Source organism: Zalophus californianus, chromosome 8 (assembly GCF_009762305.2).
Source record: "Zalophus californianus isolate mZalCal1 chromosome 8, mZalCal1.pri.v2, whole genome shotgun sequence".
Lineage (NCBI taxonomy): Eukaryota > Metazoa > Chordata > Mammalia > Carnivora > Otariidae > Zalophus > Zalophus californianus.
Window position 1 is genome coordinate 72,872,818 of NC_045602.1, and position 14,052 is coordinate 72,886,869.

Below are 14,052 nucleotides of genomic sequence, written 5' to 3' on the forward strand. Positions count from 1 at the left end.
TATATTCTCCCATTATGGATCTAGTCTTTTCACTATGTGATGCCTTTTAATGAAAAGAAATGGTTTCAATATAGCTGAGTGAATGGTGTTGTGACTTAAGACATCTTTCCCAAAGCCAAATCACGAAAATATATTTCCCTGTATTATTTTCTATAGAACTACAAAACTAAACACTAAAAGCTTTGCAGTTTTGCTTATACATTAGGTCAAAAATTCACTGGAGTTCAGGGCACCTGGGTGGCTCGGTTGGTTGGGTGACTGCCTTCGGCTCAGGTCATGATCCTGGTGTCCCTGGATCGAGTCCCGCATCGGGCTCCCTGCTTGGCAGGGAGTCAGCTTCTCCCTCGGACCCTCCCCCCTCAGCACTTCCAACCTGGAGTTCATTTTTATATAGAGAGCAGGGATCCAATTTCATTTTGTTCTTATATGGCTATCCCATCATCATTTATTGGAAATACGGTCCTCCCCACCCATATTTAGCAGGGCTGGCCACTAACTCTTAACCATTCCATCTCTTTCCTGTAAAATAAGAGAAGCAGACTAAATCAGGGTTCCCAATCTGAAAGGTTTTATTAAAATGCGGATTTCTAAGTCTCCCCACAGAGAGAGGTGGGAGAACGGCAGGCAGGCAGGAGGATCACACTAGGACTTCAGGTGTACAGTAAATTCCCTGGCTAATGAGTATGCAGCCAACCTGGCTCCTGCCAACATATGGACACTGTGGAGATCAATGGAAATGATTCCCATGGTTCCTTCTAGCTTTAAGAGCCTCTATTTTTGCAAAGTCTTTGGGTACAACTTGCTTTTTCCATACCACTTGGGAAGAAACACGTATACACGTCCTATCACAAAGAAACACAACGCATTTCAAATTCCACAAACTACATGACTTTATTTATAAAATTCAACACACCACCTACTATTGCCCATGTCCATTTAAGTATTCCTCAGCTACAGCTCTCATTCTTCCAAAATAAAAATCTTTGAAAATGTACTCCAAGTATTACTAAATATTTTATTAAGTTGATATCCCATGGGTCTCAAATTGCCAGCACTACGAAAACAGGGTTAATATAAAACAATACAAAAGTGTTATAGACAACAGCTTATCAGTATTCTCTTCGTTCCTTTGGTGGGATTTTCTCATGTAGTAACTTTGATTCGTGAAATGATTTCATTTACAAAACTATTATTCTTCGCTATTACCTCAGCTTTCAGCTGTTTTAGCTTCATTGTGATGTTTTCTTCTGACATTTCAGTAAAAGGCACTTGCTTTACCTTGGATAAAAACTCCTGAATAATTTTTTCACCTTGCTGAAAGACATATGAATGCTCCATTAGTCTTTAAAATCTCTTTAAAAAGTCACAATAAATTGTAATGAATTGTTTCATTAAATTTCAATCTAAACACACCACCCGATATTCAAAGAACATTCTTTAAATTTTAAGCATGCACTATCCAGAATATATAGAGAGCCCTTAATTGACCACATTTCATCATAAGAAGTTATTAAAGGGTATTTATAAATACATTCTCAGCTGCTAATGAAAAGGGGCTCAATATTTTAGTAGTTCCCAAATCCGTCACCCTTTGTAATCGATATAAAAACTTAATCTTCTGGGAGAAAAAGAACTCAAGGTTTATAAATACTGTAATGCCTAGACAGTCCCAGAAAATTCAGTACTCATAAACACACAGAATTTTTAAATTACTAATTTACTGGCCAGTTATTGGCATTCTAAAGAGCATGGCCATTACTTGCCATGTGATCGTGGGGAAATTCCTTAACCCACATTCCTCATTCATAACATGGGGATGATATTCCCAACCTCACAGGGCTGTTGGGAGAACTGGAGAGTGAATATGTGCTTAGAAGTGCTTAGAACAGTGCCTGGCAAAGGGTAAGTACTATGTAAATGTTCATCATCACATATGAAGCAGAACTAAAAAGTCTGCTTTTCATACACGGAGCTAGTTGGTAGTAAGTACCTTGAGGGTTGAAAGGTAGATATCCAAATGGTAAGGTAAAGAAGATATATTTCTCTATTAAATAACAAGTACACTCTTTTTGAAATAAAGACAGAATCTAGACTTAACACTGATAGTTATGCATCTCCCTTAGCTTAAAGTTTTTTCAAAATACAATGTAATTAATATTATCAAAAGCACATGGTTTCTGTTCTAGTTGGAAACCAGGGATCACATAACAGAGCCTACCTAACCCCAGACCATTGTGTTGCTCCTAACAAGACCATTCCAAAGCAACCTCCCCGACTTAAACTAGTAGCATGACAGAACACATTTCTCCTGCCTCTAGGGGTACAACAGACAAAACTCTTACCTTTTCAGCCTAAAAATCAGACATGCTCATCTCTTACTGGAACAACTACCTATCCTTCAGGTAAGAACATCAAAAAACTCACTGGCTAAAAGCTAAACCATGACAAGAAGTTCTCACAATGCATAAACACAGTAAATGCTGCCAAGACCCACCAGTGAATTAAGATCCTTTTATTTTCATTATTGCAGGGCATTATCCTTTACTTTTAAAAATACACATCAGGCATATGCTGTACCTTTCTGTGTGATTTTCACCCATCACTCAGAGAAGGCCTAACTTAAGATGCACTTCTCCCATGAGAACTGAAGCATCCTGCCCACAAAGAGCTTTGTAGAGTAAACATGTCATATACCGCATTATTCTCCTTGACATGTTCATCATTATCTCCCCAACTAGATTCTAGACAACTGGAAGGCAGAACTGTGTTTATTTTTTTTGTTAGTCCCTTAACTAAGCAATTAACTGAGTAAATGTGCAATTAACTGGATGTGACCTGTTTATGAAGTAATCAAAAAAGGGCTTGGACATCTGTAACTCCTTTGAATTACTTCCTTTAAACCTAGACTAATATTCCTGTCCTCCAACATTTAAAATGTGGTATTGACATGCTCTCTTTTGGTCATGTACATAGTGCAGAAATCAATAACGATACAGATGAAGTCTTCGCCATGCAAAGAAATCTAAGTGAAAGGCAACAATGAATGATTAAGTAAGTATTAGAATCACACGGGACCTGACAGATCTAACAACACAGGATTAAATAATTACAAACAAAATGCGACAAACCTCTCTTTCCAGATAGCACCTCTTTGCTGCTGGTTCCATGTCATCATATCCTTGTGAATCTCCGATATTCTGAAACTCCTCTAGTTCCAGAGCTTTCTGTCTAGCACACTCTATGACATGCCTAGGGAAATTTGCAAGCTCTGCAACGTGAATCCCAAAACTTTGATCACAGACACCTAGGAGAAATTTGGGGGTTGTGAGAAGCAGGGCAGAAAGAGACAGCAACTGATGTAAATAGAATTCATCCATCTCACCTTGTCATTTGGAAACTTAATTTTGTATTTCAAATACATTAGCCAAATGTTTCACAGTAACTCAGATGAAGGAATTTTAATGAAGCTTTCAGTGGAAAGTAATTATGACTTGGCACACAGTGTTTTGTTTTATCCTTGACAAATGTAGTAGGAAAAATAAAAATACCCCCCAAAAAAGCTTGATAGCGAATCCTCAGAGGTCTGGACAAATATCAGAATCTGAAGAAAAATTAATCAATTCAATTATCCCCCTGAGGTTTTCTCACTTCATAAGGGAGGAATTAAATAAAGTACGAAGAAAAAAAAAAAAACAAGATAAATGTGTGTCACTAATTAAGAGCATTTTACTCAAAATATATGGCTTATTACTGAAGAGTCCATCTTCTATCTGCCTACGTCATTTTCTAGAGATAGTGACTTCAGGAAATTGGCTGGATAAATACAAATAATTACAATACTGGTCTTAGAAAAGTTAACTTACCAGTCTTACATAATCTTACTCTGACTCTAAACTATTGCAAACACATGACAATGGAATCTTAGACTCATATTACCAGTAAATTTTATAGACTAGGTAGCTTATCTTCATCTCCATTTGCAGAAAATAAATGGACTTACAACATTCCTTCCAGACATTTAATACAAATGATGCTCATAGAGTTATCATGGAGCTTCCATTTTTTGCCTCAACTATGTATCAACTGTAAAAATTTTTTTGGCCTAGTTATATATCCCACACACTCTGGGCTGGATACTCCACACAACTAAGAGAAACAAACAAAAATAAAAGAGAAGCAAATGTTGATAAACATCCACAGGGACGGATGGATTTATTCCTATCTTCTCTCAGGTCATCTAGTCTTTTAAAATTCTGAACCCAGGGGAGCCTGGGTGGCCCATTCGGTTAAGCGTCTGCCTTTGGCTCAGGTCATGATCCCAGGGTCCTGGGATCAAGCCCCTCGTTGGGCTTCCTGCTCAGTGAGGAGTCTGCTTCTCCCTCTTCCTCTGCCCCCTACTCGTGCTCTCTCTCACTCCCTCTGTGTCAAATAAAGAGAATCTTAAAAAAAAAAAAAATTAAAAATTAAATTCTGCACCCACTTCTTGGGGCGCCTGGGTGGCTCAGACGGTTAAGCATCTGACTCTTGGTTTCAGCTCAGGCACGATTTTGTGGGGGTCGTGAGATCGAGCCTCACAGCAATCTCCATGCTCAGCAGGGATGATTCTCTCCCTCTGCCCCTCCCCACCCCCCCCTCGCATGCTCACACTCCAATAATTAAATCAAATTCTGAACCCATTTATCATATAAAACACAAAACGCAAAACTTCAACTTCGTGCTAAATGCCAGGTCCAACTAAAAGTATCTATATTTTATGTCAATAATAATAATAATGTAAACACAGTAAGTCAAAAGGATTCCCACTGAAGCATAAGCAACAAAGGATAAAAGAACCAAAAATAATACTGTACTTATGTGCAACCAACTGACTGCAAGAAAATGTGTTCTTGGTAAATCAGAAAGCTATCTGAAAATATTCCAATGACTGGTGAAATATTTAGGCAGCAAAAACTTTACAGCACGTTAATCTCATCAATTTGGTAAATCTCATTAGCTGTCAGACCCACAAATGACAAACTTTTCTGAAAAGGATGAAATGCCAACAAGTCATTCCCTATGTAAGAACTACTAACAATTTCAGGATTTGTGGAAACCCTACCTTTAAATGAGCCTGTTTATGTAACACACCCTTAAAAATGAGATAATTATTATTTTTTTAAGATTGTATTTATTTATCTGACAGATAGACACACAATGAGAGAGGGAACACAAGCAGGGGAGTGGGAGAGGGAGAAGCAGGCTCCCGCTGAGCAGGGGGCCCGATGCGGGGCTCGATCCCAGGACCCCGGGATCATGACCGGAGCCGAGGCAGACGCTTAACGACTGAGCCGCCCAGGTGCCCCACGACGAGATAATTATAATAAATGGTTTCCTAAACAGCAAAAGAGCCTAGGAACTTCAAAGCTTATTATTGCTACTATCTAGTAGATACTTTGACAAGAAATCAGGCTGCCATGGGAGGTAGTACAAAACCCTCTGCGGTAATGCTGAAGAGTAGGGGTTATTCTTTCTGCAACTGTCTTATAATGAGTGGTCCTACCATGAGACACAGAAATATAATGTACTCTGTCCTTGTAGCCAGATTATGAACTAAGAGTAAATGTGTTCTGTACAAACATCAATAATTCATACTCAGAATCAGGCAATGACTGATGATGTCATGGGTAAAAGTTTCCCACTGCCACACCTGAGTTTACAGTACACCAGTGGTATACACTCACCTTTCTTCACCTGATAAAGCATAGTTAAGGTCTCTTCAGTAGTTAGTGCTGTGACATGTAGATTATTAACAGTTGGTATCTGATTGGCCAAGGCAGTAAGTTCATGAAAATGTGTTGCAAACATGCAAAAAGCACCAATCTTTGTTGCGATGTACTCTGATATAGCCCACGCTAATCCAAATCCATCATAGGTAGAGGTTCCTCTCCCCAATTCATCTATGATTATTAAAGAATCTTTGGTTGCAGACCTGAAACACATAATTACATGAAAATCACCCATGATATGTGATAACGCAAAAAAAACAAAACTAAGGCAATACATTGGGAAAGATGTGCCACAAACATAACAGATCATCTTAATATATAAAAAATTCAATAGTCAATTAAAAGAAGAAAATGGGCATGGTCATAAACAACTGATCGAAAAGGAAACAAATAGTGAATAAATATTTTTTAAATAGAACATCAAGACATGAGCTGAATTAACATAACATAAAAAAAAAAGACACAAGCGGAGATCAAGAGTTTCACGTTTATCTAACTGAGCCCCCCAGGCGCCCCAAGAATGCAACAGTTCTTCATGTGTTTACTGGTCATTTGTTTTCTGTGAGTTGCCAGACATCTTATGAATACTGATAGCTTATGAATACTAGCTTGTTGACCAATTACTACACCAAACATTTGTACTGCTTCTATAATTCCCCACAAACAATGAACAGTAATTTACTAGGCATCTACTATATGTGATGTGCTTTAGAAGACACCAAGGAACAGAAGGCATAGCTTCTCTACCTTTAAAGAAGTGTCTAAAAAAATGAAATAAAGACAAAAGATTTCAGTAACCCCTAAAACAAAAAACCGAATAATTATAGGCATGTCAAAGAGTTCAGAGAAGAAATACCCATGACCTGAGGCTTATGTGACAAGGAAAGTCATCAGAGAAGTAGAATTTCTGTCACTAAGGCCTTTAAAGATTGGAAAGGACATGGGTAAACATTCCAGGTACTGTGAACAGTTCAAGCAAAAGCATGGCAGTGGTGGGGGTTATAAGATGAACAACTACCAAAAACCTTAAGACAAATTTAAAGATCAAAGCTTTCCTCAACTATTACCAATTACCCTTTTAAGATAATACGAAGCACATAAAGTTCACAAGAAAACTATTAAACCAGACAAAGGTTTTCCAATGTTTTATCGATGAATCTGCAAATGTACTTCTAACAGTACAGGGACATTCATTTCCATTTTGAGAGGACTGGGAAAATCACTCACCTGAGAATAGAAGCAGTTTCTAGCATTTCAGCCATGAATGTGGAGACTCCTTTCAACTGACTGTCGCCAGCCCCTACACGGGCCAGGATGCAGTCCACAATGGACACTTCTGCTGACTCACATGGCACAAAACACCCAATCTGGGCCATGAGAACGATCACCCCAGTTTGGCGAATATATGTGGATTTACCTCCCATATTGGGGCCTTTGAAATAAATTATATCAAAAAGCAAGATTATTTATTTCTGCCACTAATAAATTGCTAGTCCTAAATCGCATTTTTGTGACTAATCACCTGGTCATACAGATATGGCATATAAGCAGCAGAACCATCAACTGCCAGAGTAATGCTATTCTCCCTTCAGACAAACCTACACTGCACCTTTCATCGACAGGACCATAAAAAACATACCTTACCTATAATTTGCCTAGAAGAACCACAGATTTTCCCACAGCTCATACAACTGCCTGCACGATAATTTTATGTCATCCAGAAAAGTAGTACACATCTAACTGATTAACTAAACACTGTAATTCATTAATAAACGAGGCTATTAGTGAATGGGTCATTATGGTCTAATCCTTCAAATCACTTAAATTCCACACTAAAGCCCTAAGACACAACCCTATTTTCCACTAAAGTACAATTTATTTGTCTGGGTTAGATCATATCAACAACTTGAAAATCCATTTGGGGAACTAGAGTATTATCTCTGACTGTTTCCCAAATACATCTGGTCAAAGACTACCCCCTCCCCACTTTTGTTTCTAGAATCTGGTTAAGATCTAAAAATACTTCAGCTTGAGAGACACGCTGCATTAGTCTATAAGCCAACTTTTTTTCATATTTCACACAAATACAGTCCCATGTCTTTAAAAGAATTGCTACCCTAGGCTGAGGTCATTTCAGCAGTCAGTTCTGCTTGACCTTCAATGACGCACTATCAAAAGGTCTGGCTTTGAAGGCATGTTCATTTTTAAATGCACTAAACCCCTGGAACAGAAGTTTCATATAAAGATGACATGCGCTCCTAAGGCCTCCCCCTCCTTCCAAATCTTCCCTCTAACCTAAATGTGAACATATTACTAACTAGGATGAATAACATGTTCCTTTACTAACTTCAAGAACTAGGACTTTCTTCATCAGTTTTAAATATTTCCACTCCAACATAAAAAAAGGGAAACATTACCCCCCAAAAAAGCCCATAAATTAGGTGGGTTTTTTGTTTTATTTTATTTTTTTACCAGTAATGATGTGGAACATCTGTTTATCTTTTTCAAAGTGAACATCATTAGGAATAAATGCAACTTCATCTTGAACTTCAACACAAGCATGTCTGGATGCTTTCAATGTAATTTTTCCTTGTCCTTTCTCCAAAATGACCGGTCGTACATATGGAACAGGTGCTCCATTTGACACATGTGCAAAGCTGACAACAGCATCTAGCTGAGCTAACACATCATTGAGTGTCTGCATTGGTTCTACATAGCCTGTATAAAAATAGAAAATGTGCACAGAAATACTGAATAAAGAAAATACATATAAGCAGTTACAGGAATAAATTTAACTTCCCTATTTAGGAATTTAAAATCCATTTTCTAATTTATATACTTAAATAATTAACAGAAGTTTGCCATAACTAAACTTCAAAGGAACACCTAAAACCTCCAAGGTTAAAACGTATTACTACATCTTCCCCTACTATGAACACACTTCAAAAATAGAAAGAGTGTGATACCCTCCCTTACCAAAATCCATTAAAATAGAAAACACACAGCTGCTTATCATAAGATATATGCAAACACCAGGTTGTAAGATCTAATAATGTGACCATCAAGGCCTGTGCCTGTATAAACCTGACCATACGAGTGTTACTTGAGCTTTTTTTTCCCCATCAGTACCACATGCAGTTGAATTTTAGCAAAATTTAGATCCATAATTGTCACTTAAAATACTTTCAATGAGATTCTACTCTTCTAGAACATTAAAACTAAAAGCTATTATGTACACTAAAAAATCCTTGACAGGTGGCAGGCAATTCGTGTTTCAACAATAAAAATGGTCAAAATTTATAGAATAGATTCTGAAATTTTAATAGCAAGGAGGGGTTGGTAGAATATCCCATACATTATGTAAACTATCACATGGGCATCAGTGTGTCAAAAGCTTCAAAGGACATTCATGAGAATTAATGAAATGGCAGGAAATAGGATTCATCTTTGACTCCCTTGTTCCCCATAAAAGTTATAAAATGTTTTAAAAATAAAAATTAACTTATGAATGGCTGAATACAAATAATTCTGTTACCGTCTCACCACTTTTAAATTTATTCCTGTCTTACCTAACAGGTATTCTTTAAAAAAAAAAAAAAAGGAAAGGAATGGTTCACACTACCCTATCATGTAGGAACAAGAACCTGCAAGAATTACTTAAACATTAATGGAGTACTTACTGTGACTACTTTAAAAAAGGAAAATGAAGCCTCTTAAGGTATCTCACATCACCTAGCCCTTAACAGCATCACCTAGTCTGGTTTAATAGGAAGATAAAGAACCATAAAAATGATCCATTACATTTTTAAATACAGATAATGCATATATTAGACCAAGAAAAGGTTTCATTTAAATTCAAGGTAACTCTAGGGGCACCAGGGTGGCTCAGTCAGTTAAGTGTCTGCCTTTGGCTCGGGTCATGATCTCAGGGTCCTGGGATTGAGCGCCGCAACGTGCTCCCTACTTGGCGGGGAGTCTGCTTCTCCCTCTCCCCACCCCTCTTGTGCTCTCTCTCAAATAAACAAAAATTTAAAAAAACCTTTAAGTTTTATGTTTATTTTGATTTACTATAAAATTCGTAATAGTAAAATAATTTATAGAATTACACAAGTACATAGTTTTTAAATGACTTTTTACCACTCAATAATTCAGCATGAATATCCTGGAAATGAGGACATCCTCCTACTTACTCACAATACAAACTCAAGAAATATGACACCAATACCATGTTATCTCTTATTAAACTTCACGAATTTGTCTTGAGTGTCCTTGATAGCTCTTTCCCATCCCCAACTCCTAGTCCTGGATCCATTCAAGGACCATCTACTGATTTGCTTGTCGTGTCTCCTTAAGTCTTCTATAATCTAGAACAGATCCTGGCCATTCCTTTTTTGCTACCATGACACAGACATTTTTAAAGAGTACAAGCCTTAAAAAGAATGTCCCACAATCTAAATTTATCTCCGTTTTCCCTTCTTGTTAACAATCAGGTTAAACATTTTTGTCAAGAATACCACATGGGCAATACTGTGCTCTTCCCTCTACATCACATCAGGAAGCATATATATGTCATTTGTCCCATTACTGAGGATGCCAACTTTGATCCCTTGGCTGAAGTAGTTCTTTGGTATATTTTTGAAAGGCACAATAACAGTTATAGTCAATACACACGTGATGACAGGCAAAACCTTCCAGTTTAACACATGAGCCTCACCTTGTGCTTCATTCTGTGCCAAGGGCAATACCATAGTGTCAAGCCACGCAATTTTCTCAAACAGTGCCCTCCAGAACTCTGAAAATCTACAAAATGGCACGTAGAACTTGGAAAGGCTTGCTTCATGCGTAATTTTCTATTTGTTTTTCAGTGATATTTATTTCTAAAACTCAGAGCATGAGCCCATAGATAATTATCTAAGATTATTAGTGCCTTTAGTCCTTGGTGTTTCTTGTTACAACTACAATAAATTTTGTGCTTTTCTGCAGTGTGTTTTTCAGGGTATTCCCATTCCTTAGCCTGCACTAGCTTCTCTTTCTATCTATAAGAATTATTTCCAGTTACTTTTCCCACCACAATACAGCATGCATGATTTTATAGGTAGCCTAACATAATAGTCACAGTATGTAACAGCTTTTTAAAAAACCACTCTTGAAACATCCTGATATTATTTCTATTACTAAAAACCAGGTTATATTCAGAACATTTTATGTATTGGTTCTATTAAATTTACCTGAAGAAATATTGACAATTTCTTTAACAATGGCATCCTGGGCTTCCTCATACTCGGTTTTATTTTTGGTATACTCTTCATTGAGAGAAGTCAGTTTACTGCAAGTCAAGATAATGACATTATTAAAAATATCAAAACATCTACTGAAGTAATGTGTACTACATAAAATATATCCAGAGCATCTATCCTAAAAAACACCAAAACAATAATGAAAATGAAAATGTGAGTAGAAAATGGGCAACTCATTAGGGACAGAGGTGGATGGAATTCAGTGTATTTAACATTTACACTGTCTGGAAGAGCCCACTGGCACAAATGTTGCTGTAACATTTATTCCCCTGAGTAAAATTCTGATCTGTGACCTTTTCTAAAATATTTAAATGGAATTAAGTCTTCATCCTCATTTCAGATAGAGGCCATCTTCCCCCCACCCCTTTAAGATTTTATTTATTTGACAGAGAGACACAGTGGGAGAGGGAACACAAGCAGGGGGAGTGGCAGGCAGAGGGAGAAGCAGGCTCCCCGATGAGCAGGGAGCCCGATGTGGAGCTCAATCCCAGGACCCCGGGATCATGACCTGAGCTGAAGGCAGACGCTTAACCAACTGAGCTACCCAGGTGGCCAAGAACAAACTTCAAAATACATAAATAAATAAATAAGATTTATTTATCTGAGAGAGGGAGGGAGGAGGGGAAGAGAGGGAGAGAGAGAGAATCTCGCTGACTAGGGAGCCTGACTCGGGGCTCAATCTCACAACCCTGGAATCATGACCTTAGCCGAAATCAAGAGCAAGACACTAATTCCACTGAGCTGCCCAGGCACCCCATGAAAAGAACAATCTTTTTTTTTAAGATTTTATTTATTTATTTATTTATTTATTTATTTGAGAGACAGAGAGTGAAGTGAGAGAGCGAGAGAGAGAGAGCACAAGCTGGAGAAGGGGCAGAGGAAGAGGCAGAAGCAGACTCCCTACTGAGCAGGGAGCCCAATGCGGGGCTCAATCCCAGGTCCCTGGGATCATGACCTGAGGCGAAGGCAGACACTTAACCAACTCAGCCACCCAGGTGCCTCGTGAAAGAACAATCTTAAAAACAGACCCAAAGGGGGCACCTGGATGGCTCAGTTTGTTAAGCATCTGCCTTTGGATCAGGTCATAATCCCAGGATCCTAGGATCGAGCCCCCATGTCAGCCTCCCTGCTCGACAGGGAGCCTGCTTCTCCCTCTCCACATCCACCCCCCTGCTTGTGCTCTCAAATAAATAAATAAAATTTTTATAAAACAAACAAATAACAACAAAAAAAAGACCCCAAAGTGTCCCTTCAGTCAATAAGGAAAAGAGGAGTTATTTAACAAGGGGTGTTGGAATACCAATGAGGTTCTTATAAGAAAATAAAGCTTCATGCTTATCTGATACCTCATATCAATTAACAAGTAAGGTAAAACTTCCTTATTATAGAACATTCATGTCTCATGAGAGAATAATTTAGAGTTCCATGGAGCTACTGAAGGCTTAACAAAATAACGTAGGCATACAAACCTGTTGGTAAATTTAACACCATTCTTCTGAATGTCCACCGTACTGAAGTTTTTATTGTTACGAAGGACTTTTTCTTCCTTACATGTTACGCGAAAGTAATAACCAAACTGTGCACTGGAATCCAGTTTAATCTGTTTGCCAGGATCCAAACCTTCATGATATGGAGATAAAGAAAAAGTATGTCATAGATGTCTACAGCCGTCTTTCAACGTAAATGTTTAAAATAATTAACTCTTATTACAAGACAGCACAGTGGAAATTAAGACGATCTAACGGGGAAATATTGAAACTCTACTTCACTCAACTACATGAATGAAGGCTATCTATAAAATCCTCGAACTCTTGTATTAAAAGGTAGCTTCTGACATGGAAGTAGCTCTCTGGGTACAGCCAACCAAGGCTGCAGAGCACAAAAGTGGGCTATGGGCACAGGGATGGATACGCTACAGCCCCTGCCCTTGAGGAGCTCTGCACCAGGGTTACTTCACTGAAGCATATCTCTGGAACTAATACAAGAGTAGGATTAAAGGGAACAAACACACTTTCCAAACAAAAACTTAAAAGACTCTCACAATGAAACTCTATAAAACTAGGACACATAGTTTCTGTTAAGTGTAGGAAACTTCACAAAACAAGCAATGATTGATCTGCTAGATTTTATTTACCTCAGGTTTTTGAGTTTTTTTTTTTTTAAAGATTTTATTTATTTATTTGAGAGAGTGAGAGAGAGAGAGCACATGAGAGCGGGGAGGGTCAGAGGGAGAAGCAGACTCCCCACTGAGCAGGGAGCCTGATGTGGGACTCGATCCTGGGACTCCAGGGTCATGACCTGAGCCAAAGGCAGTCGCTTAACCAACTGAGCCACCCAGGCGCCCGGTTTTTGAGTTTTTATAAGTGTGTCCCCATCATCTCATTCATCAATATGATCTTTAGAGTATAAATCAGAAGAGAGAGATCATCTACAAATTTGATAGCTAAAGCATGGCTATCAAATATTAGTAGCAGCAAACAACTACAGACAGACTTCACTGAGCCGGGGAGGAAAGAGATCATAGAAAGAACGTAGAAAGAGCTATGAAATGAGAAGGGTAAAGAAAGGCAAAGATTCTTTACCTAGGGTCTAGTCCATATATGGATCCTCCATGGTAACTATTTGCAAAATGTTTTATATATGCAGGTATGGACATATTTCTGGGAAGAGGATTCATAACTTTCATCAGATTCTCCAAAAGTTTAATAAGAATTACTGCTTGAGGCGTCTTCTAATATGCTAAGATATATTTATTCATTCACCATACACATGAAAGATGCTCAAACAAAAAGATTCATAAATTCAGAACAAATTAGTGTGAATAATATGAGACTAATTGGGGAATTAATAATCTAGTATGGAGCGCCTGGGTGGCTCAGTTGGTTAAGCATCAGACTCATGATTTTGGCTCAGGTCAGGATCTCAGGGTCCTGAGATTGAGCCCCACACTGGGCTCTACACTGGCTGAGGAGAAGCCTGCTTAAGATTTT

General features: G+C 38.1%; 1 protein-coding gene across 1 annotated transcript in view; it reads right to left on the reverse strand.

The window, feature by feature from the left end:
* Positions 1-865: 865 nt before the first annotated feature.
* MSH2 (mutS homolog 2) overlaps positions 866-14,052 on the reverse strand; it is a 75,375-nt gene continuing 62,188 nt past the window's right edge. Inside the window, exons 10-16 of the mRNA XM_027623498.1 lie at positions 12,532-12,682; positions 10,994-11,091; positions 8,238-8,483; positions 6,993-7,197; positions 5,721-5,968; positions 3,129-3,304; positions 866-1,314 (exon numbers count right to left, since the gene is read on the reverse strand). Of these exons, the coding sequence (XP_027479299.1) occupies positions 1,144-1,314; positions 3,129-3,304; positions 5,721-5,968; positions 6,993-7,197; positions 8,238-8,483; positions 10,994-11,091; positions 12,532-12,682 (1,295 nt within the window). The 3' untranslated portion in view covers positions 866-1,143. The remainder of the gene's footprint in view (positions 1,315-3,128; positions 3,305-5,720; positions 5,969-6,992; positions 7,198-8,237; positions 8,484-10,993; positions 11,092-12,531; positions 12,683-14,052) is intronic.